The sequence below is a fragment of the Belonocnema kinseyi genome, chromosome 10 (assembly GCF_010883055.1).
Source record: "Belonocnema kinseyi isolate 2016_QV_RU_SX_M_011 chromosome 10, B_treatae_v1, whole genome shotgun sequence".
Lineage (NCBI taxonomy): Eukaryota > Metazoa > Arthropoda > Insecta > Hymenoptera > Cynipidae > Belonocnema > Belonocnema kinseyi.
Window position 1 is genome coordinate 4,105,523 of NC_046666.1, and position 13,258 is coordinate 4,118,780.

General features: G+C 22.8%; 1 protein-coding gene across 1 annotated transcript in view; it reads right to left on the reverse strand.

Annotated features, from left to right (window-relative positions):
• Positions 1-155: 155 nt before the first annotated feature.
• Positions 156-13,258, reverse strand: part of LOC117182254 (E3 ubiquitin-protein ligase Su(dx)) — a 55,919-nt gene continuing 42,816 nt past the window's right edge. Inside the window, exons 8-10 of the mRNA XM_033375362.1 lie at positions 9,835-9,931; positions 9,064-9,245; positions 156-1,705 (exon numbers count right to left, since the gene is read on the reverse strand). Coding sequence (XP_033231253.1) covers positions 9,073-9,245; positions 9,835-9,931 — 270 coding nt within the window. The 3' untranslated portion in view covers positions 156-1,705; positions 9,064-9,072. The remainder of the gene's footprint in view (positions 1,706-9,063; positions 9,246-9,834; positions 9,932-13,258) is intronic.

Consider the following 13,258-nt stretch of genomic DNA (forward strand, 5'->3'; position numbering starts at 1 on the left):
CAAAATTTCTTGCTTAAAGTAGAATTATGAGTCTTAACGAAATTTGAAATTTCCTGTTCTAAACTAAACCTAAAATAAAAATTATAATTCTTTACTGAAATTCCCAGTTATATCTCCAAATTAAAATTCTTTATTCCAAATTGAAATTAATCAAATGTTCAAAATTGCCTGTTCCAAGTCAAAATTATATTCATTTACCAAATCTATTACAATTTGGAAATAGAGTAACACCTTTTTTTTAAATTGTAAAAAGAAAATACTTTTCTAAAAGTCCCTGTTCAAAGTAAAATTATGATTCTTAACGAAATTTCAAATGTCCAAATTTGAAATTTCCTGTTCTAAAATGAACCTCAAATAATAATTATAATTCTCTACGTAAATTCCCGGTTATATCTCAGAATTGCGATTTTTTAGAAAATTCCCTGCTTTTCAAAATCGAAATTATAATTCTTGGCGTAAATTGTAATTTTAAAAATTATATTTTTGTACTAAAACTCCTTGTCCCAAAGTAGAAACTATAATTCTTAACAAAAATATCTTTTCCCAACTCAGAATTATAATTATTTTTAAAAATTCCCTGTTCCGGGTCAAAACTAGAATAATAAAATATATGAAATCATTTTTAATTTTCATATTAATTAAGTTCGACAAAAGAATCCCGATATCTGTATAAAAATCCCGATTTTCCCGACACCCTGATTTTTTTAAACACCCTCTTCATCTCTCTAGTCTTGCCTGTTCATAAAATTGTTGCAATTACTGTTACTGTACAGGTACTAGCAGGTGACAAAACTTCGTAAATCATTGAAATAAAATTACCACTTCCACGAAGTTCAATAAAAACGATTGTGTTTTTTAAGATTCTTCGAAGGCGGAAATATTTCCTAAGAGTATAAGAATGAGCATAGAATCCGAAAAAAAAAACGAAACTGAAAAAAAGAATACAGTTTCGAAAGAGGAGAGAATCTAGAAAGAAGTATTAAAAATAGTTTTTCAAAGAATCTTAAATATACAATCTTGTCTTTGAAAACTGTTCCAGACAGTACATAAAATCGTCCCTTGATAAATACGAGTCACATAATTTCATTATATACAATACTCATATCGTGAGGAATTTTACAAAGAGACTCAATTATGTATTACAAAAAAATATCAACCTATAGAGAAAATCTCCCTCGATTCGATAATCATCAATTTTCCAAAGTACTTTAGTATTTTTAATTAATTATTATCAACTTTTGGAAGATTTCCTCTATTTGAAATCAGCAACAATTTAGTCCATCCATCTCTGGAGTCACATTTCGAATTTCGAGAGATTAAAATCGCTCTAGGGGAAGATTATTATCTCGCGAAAAATAAAGTTCTGAAAGGCGGAGCTCACTTTCAAAGATTCGTGATATTAAGTAACATCTCTCACAGAAAACTTGGAAGGACTTTCACACAATCGAACCATTCGCGATATTTGTTTTTCTTTATAACTTAAAGAATTTCTTTATAAGAAGGATCTACTCAACGATTCAATCACATAAAAGCCTCTTTCTATCAAACAGTGCTATACGTTTCCGGCACACCTAAAAATTTCGCACTAGAAACATTAGATAGATACCCTATTTGTATACAGTTATTATTAACGACAGTCATGTGATTTCTATTTGTACAGATTTTTTAGGGAGTTTGGCTTTCAAATAATCAGTACGTTGTGTATCTGAAAGAAAAAAAAAATAAATTATTCAGCAATTTTGTTAGTGATAATGTGACATTTGAGAAAATTATTTTTGAGGGGAAATCAAAATGTTGAAATTATTCTATTTTTAATTCTTCCTGTTATCTAAAAGTAAAATATTCATATTTCAAGAAAATAGTTGATTTTTCAAATAAAGTGATGAATTTTATAACAAAATTATGAATATTCAACTGGAATAGTTGAATTATAAATAAAAAAAATCAAATTTCATCTAAAATTATGAATATTTAATTGGAACACTTGAATTTTATATAAAAAAGATGCATTTTTTAACAAGAAGATTAACTTTCGAAGAAATCATAAAAAATACGTGAATTTTCAACAAAATAGTTGAAGTTTCAATCAAAAAAGATCATTTTGTTACCACATTTGTTGAATTTTGAACTAGAAAAGATTAATTTACAACTAAAAATGGAATAGTTTAATTTTCTGTTAAAAAAATAATTTTTTTCACACAAAAAGACACGAATTTTCAACCAGTGATGAATTTTTTAATAAAATTATGGATCTTCAACTGGAATAGTTCAATTTTAAACCAAAAATATCAAATTTCAACTAAAATTATGAATATTTAACTGGAACACTTGATTTTTCAACAAAAAAGATGAATTTTTCAAAAAGAAGATTAACTTTCTAAGAAATAAAAAAATACGTGAATTTTCAATGAAATAGTTGAATTTTCAATAAAGAAAAGACGAATTTTTACCCGGTTTGTTGAATTTTGAACTAGAAAATATCAATTTACAACGAAAAATAGAATAGTTCAATTTTCGGTTAAAAAATTAATTTTTCTCACAAAAAAAACAAGGATTAAAAAAAATAGTTCAATTTTCAACCAAAGTGATGCATTTTTTAATAAAATTATGAATCTTCAACTGAAATAGTTCAATTATAAACCAAAACGCTCATTTTTTGAATTAAAATTATGAACACTTGAATTTTCAATCAAAAAGATGAATTTTTTATCATGAAGATTAACTTTAGAAGAAATCATAACAAAATACGTGAATGTTAAACGAAATAGTTGAAGTTTCAATAAAAAAAGACCATTTTTTTACCACATTTGTTGAATTTTGAACAAGAAAAGATCAATTTACAACTAAAAATGGAATAGTTCAATTTTCTGTTAAAAAATTAATTTTTCTCACACAAAAAAACACGAATTTTCAACCAAAGTGGTGAATTTTTAAATAAAATTATGAATCTTCAACTGGCATAGTTGAATTATAAATAAAAAAATCAAATTTCAACTAAAATAATGAATATTTAACTGGAAACTTGATTTTCCAACCAAAAAGGTGTATTTTTCAAAAAGAAAATTAACTTTCGAAGAAATAACAAAATACGTGAATTTTCAATGAAATAGTTGAATTTTCAATAAAGAAAAGACGAATTTTTACCTGATTTGTTGAATTTTGAACTAGAAAATATCAATTTACAACTAAAAATGGAATAGTTGAATTTTCAGTTAAAAAATTCATTTTTCTCACGAAAAAAAAACACAAATTTTCAACCAAAGTGATCAGTTTTCAAATAAAATTATGAATCTTCAACTGGAAGAGTTCAATTATAAACCAAAATGATCAAATATTAATTAAAATTATGAATATTTAACTGAAACATTTGAATTTTCAATCAAAAAGATGCATTTTTTAACAAGAAGATTAACTTTGTAAGAAATCATAACAAAATACGTAAATTTTCAACAAAATAGTTGAAGTTTCAATTAAAAAAGGACAAATTTATACCCAATTTGTTGAATTTTCAACTATAAAAGATCAATTTACAACTAAAAATGGAATAGTTCAATTTTCTGTTAAAAAATTAATTTTTCTTACACAAAAAAACACGAATTTTCAACCAAATTGATGAATTTTTAAATAAAACAATGAATCTTCAACTGGAATAGTTGAATTATAAATAAAAAAGATCAAATTTCAACTAAAATTATGAATATTTAACTGGACCACTTGAATTTTGAACGAGAAAATATCAACTTACAATTAAAAATGGAATAGTTCAATTTTCAGTCAAAAAATTAATTTTTCTCACAAAAAAACAAGGATTTAAAAAAAATAATTCAATTTTCAACCAAAGTGATGAATTTTTTTATTAAAATTATGAATCTTCAACTGGGATAGTTCAATTTTAAACCAAAAAGATGCATTTTTATTCACGAAGATTAATTTTCAAATAAAAAAATTAATTTTCTACCAAAAAATACAATTTTTCAACAAAATACATAAATTTTGAAACAAATACTCAAAGTTTCCACTAAAACATATACATTAAAAAAAATGGAATAAGTAACAACTTACAGCTGAAAAAAATTAATTTTTAACAACAAAAAATACGAATTTTCAAAAAAATAATTAATTTCTCAACCAAAGCGATGAATTTTCAAATAAAATTATAAAACTTCAACTGAAATAATTAGATTATAAATAAAAAATACGAATTTAAAACTAAAACGCTGAATATTTAACTAGAATACTTAAATTTTTAACCGAAATTTTCAAATAAAATGATGAATCAACAACTGGAATAGTTCAATTATAAACCAAAAAGATGAATTTTCAACTAATATTATAAATATTTTTGAAAAATACTTTCAATTTTCAACCAAAAAGATGAATTTTTAAACAAAAAAATTAATTTTTCAAAAAGAAACTTGAAACTTTCTATTACAATAATTTTTAAAGTGAAAAATCATTTTCAATTTTCCTAAGAATCTTAAGAAAATTTTTTATTCTATCGAACTCTTTCAGAATTATTAAAAAAATTCTAAATTTTTTGTTTGAAATCTGCAAAAATGTACACTTTATTTTAAATTTGGCTGTAAGTATTTAAAATTATTTCAAGTTCTAAATTTAATTCGAATCTTTTTAAAACTTCTAAATATCTCTTAAAATTACTTTAATATTTTTACAAATAATAAGCGTTCTATTGTTATTTATAAATTCGATTTTTTTTTTAAATTTGTAGGATTTTCTAAAAGTTATAGAAAAAATTCATCCCAATTTTGAAATATATTTAAAAGTTCAGAAAAAAAATCCAAACTTATTTTGAATTTGGAAAAATTTAAAACCACTTCAAGATTTCTAAAGATTTTGAAATAAAGTTTTGAAGCTTTTAAAGGATGCCTAGACTATTTAAAATAAAAATAATTCCATTTGATAGGTGTAAATTTTTGAGCATTCGAATACTCAATTTTTAAATTGAAAAACTTTTAAATTTCAATTTTAAAAGTTTGGAATTCAAGTGTTCCACTTTGAATGCTTTAATTTGTTGTTTATTGTTTATTACTTTATATGGAAAAATATTTAGAATATAGTTTAATATTTTTAATTTCATTGGCCGTGAAAATTTTTTGCAAACCGGGAAATAACCGGAATTTTTCCTCTTTGATTAATCAAATAAAAATATTCATTTTCTACAAAAAAAAAATACATTTTTCTCAAGAAAATACATAAATTTTGAAACAAATACTCAAAGTTTCCACTAAAACATATACATTTTTTTTACAAAAAATGGAATAGTTAAACTTTCGGTTGAAAAAATATATTTTTACCAAAAAATACGGATTTTCAACAAAATAGTTCAATTTTCAAACAAACTTATAAATTTTCAAATTAAACTATAAATCTTTAACTGAAATAAATTATAGATAAAAAAATACGAATTTTCAACCAAAATGCTTAATATTTAACTAGAATACTTGAATATTTAACCGAAAATAAGAATTCTTAAACCAGAAAATTAACTTTTAGAGAAAAAGATAACAAAATACGTGAATTTTAAATTTAAAAAAAGGCGAATTTTTCTCCAAGTTATTGAATTTCGAACTAGAAAAGATCAATTTACGATTAAAAATGGAATATTTCAATTTTCTGTTAAAAAATTCATTTGTTTCACGAAAAAAAACACGGATTTTCAAAAAAAAAAGTTCAATTTTCAACAAAAGTGATGAATTTTCAAATAACCAGAAAGATAAAATTTCAACTAAAATTATAAATATTTAACTGGAACACTTTATTTTTCAACCAAAAAGATGAACTTTTATTCACGAAGATTAATTTTCAAATTATGATAAATATTTAATTGCAATGCTTGAATTTTTAACAAAAAATACGAATGTTTAATCGAGAAGATAAACTTGCAAAGAAAAAGATAATTTTCTACCAAAGAAATCGATTTTTAACAAAATATGTGAATTTTCAACCATAAAGCTTCATTTTTTACAAAAAAGGAGAATTTTTCACACGGTACATTAATAAAAAAACCAATTAAATAATAACTTTGGGTTCTAATTTCATTCTTTTCAGTTGAAATTTCTATTATTAAATTTTTAGTAAAGAATTTACATTTTTGGCTTAAAAATCTTATGTATTATTCAAAATTGAATTCATTCGTTAAAAATTCAACAATTTTGTTAAAAAGTCATACTTTTTAGTTAAATGCTATATACTGTTTTTTTCGAAATTCCTCTTTTTGTTTGAGAAATCAACAATTTAATTGCAATTTTTTTTCTTTTTTAACAAATTTCTTTTGGTTGAAAATTCATCTCTTTCTGTAAAAATTTAACCTTTTTGGTTAAAAAAAAAACAACTTTCTTAATAATTAATTCCTTTCGGTTTAAAGAAACTTTTTTTGCTGAAAATTAGTAGAAAATTGAACTATCCAGTAGAAAAATGATGTATTTTATTAAAAATTTATCTTTTTTGGTATAAATCTTATTACTTGATTCAAAATTGAATTCATTTTTACAAAATTCGTCTTTTTGCCTTTAAAATTAGACAATTTGTTATCACTTTTTTTTCTTTTTTGACTAACAATATTTTTTATAGAAAATTCACTTTTTTCTGCAGATGTTGAAACTTTTTCGTTTAAAAATCATCTAACTGGTAAAAAATTAATTTGTTTCGATTGTAAATTAACTTTTTTTTTGTAAAAAAATTCGTACTTCTGACTTGAAAATTCAACAGTTTAATAGAAAATTTAATTATTAGGTTAAAATTTTGCGTATTTTTTTTTCAAAATTCGTCTTTTTTGGTTAAAATTCGTATTAGTTGATTTAAAGTTTTTTTTTTTAATTCGACAATTTTATTTAAAAATGATATTTCCAAAAGGTTTCTAAAATTTTCATGTTATTTTAAAATTGAAAATAGTTTTTATGTGAATAGGTGACATTTTTTTCTAAAATAGATGACTAATTTTATTTTCAATAAAAACATAAATAAAAACTATTTTTTTACAAAACCATTTAATTGTTTACAACATAGTTAAATCCGTTACCAAATTTTTGATTTTTCAAACAAAAAAGATTGATAGTCTGCATTTTTAAATCATAAAAGTTCAATTTTTAACCAAAAAATTAAGCAGATGAATTTCTACTGATAAAAATTAATTTTCAATTAAAACAAAAACGAATTTTCTACAAAACAGTTTAATTTTATATCAATTTGTTAAAATTTCAAGCCAAAAAGCCTAACTCTCTATCAAAAAATTTAATTTTAAAAACAAGAACATAAAATAACAATAAAAAATTTAATTTACAATTAATCAGTTGACTTTTTTAACAAAATATTTGAATTTGTGGTTTTAAAAAACTTGTTTACAACAAAAAGAATGTTTAATTTAATTTTTTAAACTAAGAAAAAAACGAACTTTCAACTAAAATTATGAATCTTCAACGAAAAAAAAAATGAAATTTGAAAAAATTCGTTCAACTTTCAACCAAGGAGTGGAATTTTTAAAGAATAATTTTTTTTGGTTCAAAATTCTACTTTTTGGTTACAAATTCTACTATTTAGCTAAAGATTTAACTATTTTATTGAAAATTATAGTCTTTTTTTAAAAAGTAATCGTTTTCGGACGAAAAATTATATTGTTTGGCAGAAAATTCATTTTTTTACATTGAAAATTCACATTTTTTTGGTTGAACATTCATCTTTTTTGATTGAAAATTATTTTATTTTTTTTTATTTGAAAAGTCTATTATTGTATTTTTGTTTAATAAATAATCTCTTTTACTTAAAAAATATACTTTTTGTGAAAATTTAACGATTTTTTTGAAAAAGTCATCGTTTTTGGTCAAAAATTTATACTTTTGTAGAAAATTCATATTTTTTTGTTGAAAATTCGCCTTTTATATTTGAAAGTTAATAATTTTTATTGAAAAGTCTACTATTATATTTTTGGTGTTTAGTTCCAAATTCTACAAATTGTTTGAAAGTTTATTTATTTTATTGAAAATGGAAGGAGGTTCTTAAAAAGTCACCTTTTTTTGTTTAAAATTAACCTCTTGGTTCAAAAAATCGATTTTAATTGAAAGTTCGTTCTTTTTATCAAAAACAAAAAAAATATTATATTTCTTTTTTAAAATTAATCTGAATTCATCTATTTTTTTAAAAAGTCATATTTTGTTGTCAAAAATTGATACTTTTCGATTTAAACTTCTCTTTTGCTTTAAAAATCGTATTTTTGGGTGGAAAATTCAACTATTTGCTAAAAAAATATCCACTTTTGGCTGAAAATTCTACTATTTGGTTGAAAATGTAACTGTTTTGTTTAAAAGTCATCTTCTTTGATTAAAAATTGATCATTTTTTATCGAAAGCTAATTATCTTTATTTGAAAAAAAAAATTTTTATTTTATAATTAATCTAAATTCAACTATTTTCTTAAAAAGTAATATTTTCGAATCAAAATTTCAACTGATTTATTAAACACTTGTATTTTTGGAGAAAAAAATCCTCATTTTTTGTAAAATATTCATTTTTCAAATTAAAAATTTAAGATTATGTTTGAAAATGCAACTCTTCCTGATTAAAATTTAATCTTTTTTGTTTGAAAATTCGATCATTAGGTTCAAGCTTCGTTCAGGGAAAAGATGACTAAAAAGGTTTTTTTATTCAAAATTGTAGATTTAAAATGCTGCTAATAAGTTTTTAAGTATATAAAACTGCATTTGAAAATTCTTTAAATGGAATATGTACGCTTAAAAATTAAAAATCAAAACGGAAAATTTGTAATTAAAAGATTTTTGAATAACGCATTGTAAACTGAATGATATCAGAATTAAAAAGGTAAAAATTCAACTAATTATTATCTTAAAAACTGTTGAAACGGACAGATTTTCCTTTTCGAAAAATGTGTAAAATTTCTGGTAAAAAAAAAAATAAATTCACTGTTATTTCACCGTATTTTAGGGTTTCGTAAGGGATGAAGAGGGGAAAGTAGGGGAAACTTGATAGGCCACGAAAGCCTTTTTTTTAGGGGCGCAACCCCCACTTTAACTAATTATTTTGTTATAATTACCAAGAGAAATCACTCCTGTCCGAAACCCTCGGTTTCTTCGATAGCGTAATTAAGCTTCTCAACCATCTGGTCGTAACTTTTGTAGGGTGGCAAATCTAGTCTGTTAAAACACGTGTGTGACCGTGGCAGCCAAGTGTCCTTTCCTACTTTTTCTATACAAAATCTCTGCGGTCCATTGCTCCCTGTGGTTAAAGAATTAAAAAAATTACATTAGATTTGCCAACCATAAATCTAAATAAAGCTGAATCAAATATAAATAAAAGTTAAATACTTTATGGAATTAAAAAAAAAATTATAAATGCTAACTCATGACTAAAATAAACTATTTCCAAAAAGGACCCGACCGATTATTTTTATTCTTGTCGATTATTTTAATTTTAATCGAAGACAGAAATCAGAATCAATAAGAAAATATATTGAAACAAAAGGTCCAACGTTTCCTATACCTTCTCAGAGAAAACATTGTAATTAACCAAAAAAATTGCATAAATATTCAACTTTCATTTAGAATTAAGTCAGCCGAACCGTGAGGACACTTCTGCGCAGGCAGAAGATGTAAAAAACACTTCGGCGCATACATTACGTGCGCAGAACTCATCCGCGCATATATTAGTTGCGCAGAACTCATCGGCGCATATATTAGTTGCGCAGAACTCATCGGCGCATACATAAATTGCGCAGAACTCATCGGCGCATATATTAGTTGCGCAGAAGTCATCGGCGCATTATACAGCAAGACACAGTAGAAAATTAGAAAACAAAAATATTTACCCATTAATTCCGCAAATCCTCCAACAGGAACACGACAAGTTCCAGTGACGAACTGCAGAAGCCTCGCCCTCTTTTCACTGTCAGTTGACCTCACGAACTGTAAAAAGGAGACCAATATTTTTTTACTTAAACAGTAATATGGTCGTGATTCGGCGGACGATTTCAAATTCCCGGTCATATCCCGGTCAAGGTCAACTTTAAAAGAAACATTCATACTTGCTGCTAAACACAAAAATTTGTTTAAAATCAGGACGTTTATTCTAAACATCCTTTAACAAAACAGAGTAAAAAATATCAAATTAAATGAATTTTGAAACAAATACTTAAATTTTGGACTAAAAATATCAATTTTGAACAAGAAATGGAACAGTTAAACTTCGAATTAAAAAAATAATAATAATAATTTTCAACTAAAAGTAACTAATTTTCAAGAAAATGGTTCAATTTTCAACATAACTGATGAATTTTCAACAAAGAAATTTTATTTCTACCAGAAAATATCAACTTTTAACTGAAAAACATCATTTTTCGACCAAATATTAAATAATTAAATTTTTAGTCGAGAAATGAATGCTAAAATGAATATTTAACTGGAATGCTTGAATTTTCAACGAAAAATAAGAGTTTTTAAACAATGAGATTAACTTTCGAAGAAAAAAAATCATTTTCTACCAAAAAAAGTCGTTTTTTGAAACAAAATACGTGAATTTTATATAAAAAAAGGCAAATTTACATCCAAATGGTTAAATTTTGAACTAGAAAATGTAAATTTTCAACCGAAAGTGAAACCGTTAAATTTTCAGTTGAAAACAAATTAAATTTAAACCAAATTGATAAATTTTTACATAAAATAATGAATCTTCACGCTGAATAGCTGAGTTTTATACCTACATAAATTATCAAATAAAAAAAATCAATTTTCAACCAAATAGATGAATTTTCATCCAAAAAAGGTAAAATTTCAACAAAAAATTGAATAGTTCAATTTCCCGTTAAAAATTTAATTCCTAACAAACAAAATTGAATTTTCAGAAAAATAGTTAAATCTTCGATAGAAAAATTCCTTTCAATGCAAAGAAAGAACAAGTTTTCTAACAAATATCTTATTTTTCAAAGAAATTAATTTTTAATTAAAATGTTGCATCTTCTAGTAAAAAATTTTTTTTTTTTTACGAAAGAGATAATTATTTCCAACTTAAAAAGTAGATTTTTAAACTGAAATGATAAATACTTAACTTGAATACTTGAATTTTTAAATAAACATTTTTTTTTAAAGATGATTAATTTGCAAAGAAAAAGATAATTTTCTACACACAAAAAAATCGATTTTTTAACCAAATATGTGGATTTTCAACGAAATAATTTAATTTTTATTTAAAAGAAGAAAAATTTTCATCCAAATTGTTGATTTTTGAACAAGAAAGGATCAATTTTATACAAAAAAGGTGAATTTTTCACAAACTAGTAGATACATTTTCAAAGAATTACTTTAATTTCTGAATAAAAATATCAAATTTCGAACAAATAGTTGAATTTAAATCCAAAAAATATAAATTTTCAACTATAAAAAGAATGGTTAATTTTTCTGTTAAAATTCTAATTCTTAGCCAAAAAGTAAAAATAGATTTTCAAAAAATAGTTAAGTTGTCTACTGGAATAGTTAAATTTTTAGTTCAAAAAACTGATTTTTAAAAAAGTAGTTACAATTTCAGCCAGAGATTAATTTTTAATTAAAATTATAAATCATAAAAAAATTTTTAACTAAAGAGTTTAATGTTTAACCAAGTAGTTGAATTTTTAATTAGTACAAAAATAATTCGTAATCAAGCGTAAAAAAAATATAATTCTTTACCAAAAATCCCGTTCCGTGTAAAGAATTCCCTGTTCCAAGGGAAATTTTATTTCTTTACCGAAAACAAAATTGACTTTCCAACAAAATAAGTGAATCTTTAATTTTAAAAAAAATTCAGCCCAATTGTTGAATTTTTAACTAGAAAAAATTAAAATTCAACGAAAAATGTAAGAGTCAAATTTTATGTTGGACAAAATGATTGTCTACCAAACTGGTGAATTTTCAACTAAAATGATGAATCTTCAACTCGAATGGACCAAAAAGATGAAATTTTAATCATAGAGATTAATTTTCTACAAAAAAAAAAAAATATATAAATTTTTCACACAGTAAATCAATTTTTAAACAAATAATTTGAATTTTAAATAAAAAATATCGATTTTCGACCAAAGAGTTTAATTTTCATTTGAAAAAGATAAATTTTCAACCAAAAATAGAAAAAAGTAGTTACATTTTAAAAATTTATATTATTTTAAGTAATTTTAAGCTAGACACATTAAAAATTGAAAAATAACTTTTTAAACTTAACAGTTCTTAAATCAGAAGTTGAATTATTTTTATTTTAAATAGTCTACGCATCCTTTAAAAGTTTTAAAATTTTATTTTAAAATCTTGAGTAATCTAGAAAAGGTTTTAAATTTTTCCAAATTCAAAATAATTTTAGAACTTTTTTCGAAACTTTTAAATATATTTCAAAATCAATTGAATTTTTTCTAGAATTTTTAGAAAATCCTGCAAATTAAAAAAAAACTTGAATTTATGAATAACAATAGAACACTTATTATTTGTAAAAATATTAGAGTAATTTTAAGAGATATTTAGAAGTTTTAAAAAGATTCGAATTAAATTTAGAACTTGAAATAATTTCAAATTTCTTACAGCCGAATTAAAAATAAAATGTAGACTTTTGCAGATTTCAAACAAAAAATTTAGAATTTTTTTAAGAATTGTGAGAGACTTTAAAAGAATAAAAAATGTTCGTAAATCTAAAGATTCAAAACTTTCTATGTAAAAAAATGCAGTTTCAAGTTGTTTTCTTTTAAATATTTGATTTCAATTTACTCGTTTTAAATGAACAGTGAAATATTGCTAAATATTAAATCATTATTATTTTTCTAAATTAAGAAACTTTAAATTAAATGAGATAAAAATTAAATAATGAAGACTTAAAATATTTTAAATTTAATCAAAACCTTTATTTATGACTATATTATTATGGATTTATTTCTAAGTTGGAAATAGTAAAACGCACGTTTACATTTTCTAATAGCTGAAAAAATCATAAATATTCAACTAAAAATAAAAAAAAGTAGTTACATTTTCAAAAAGAGATTAATTTTAAGAAAAAAAGAATTTAAATTTTAACTGCGACTAGTAGATCTTTTAAGTAAAAACAAAAGATAAATTTGCAACGAACAATGTAACCAATTTTTTTTATAATTCAGAAAAATTTCAAAAAATACTTGAATTTTTTTTTTTATTTGGAAGAGGGTACTTTTAAATTGTGACTTCTGACTAAATTATCAAATAAATAGTTTGAATTTAAAATAAAAAATATCAATTTTCAACATA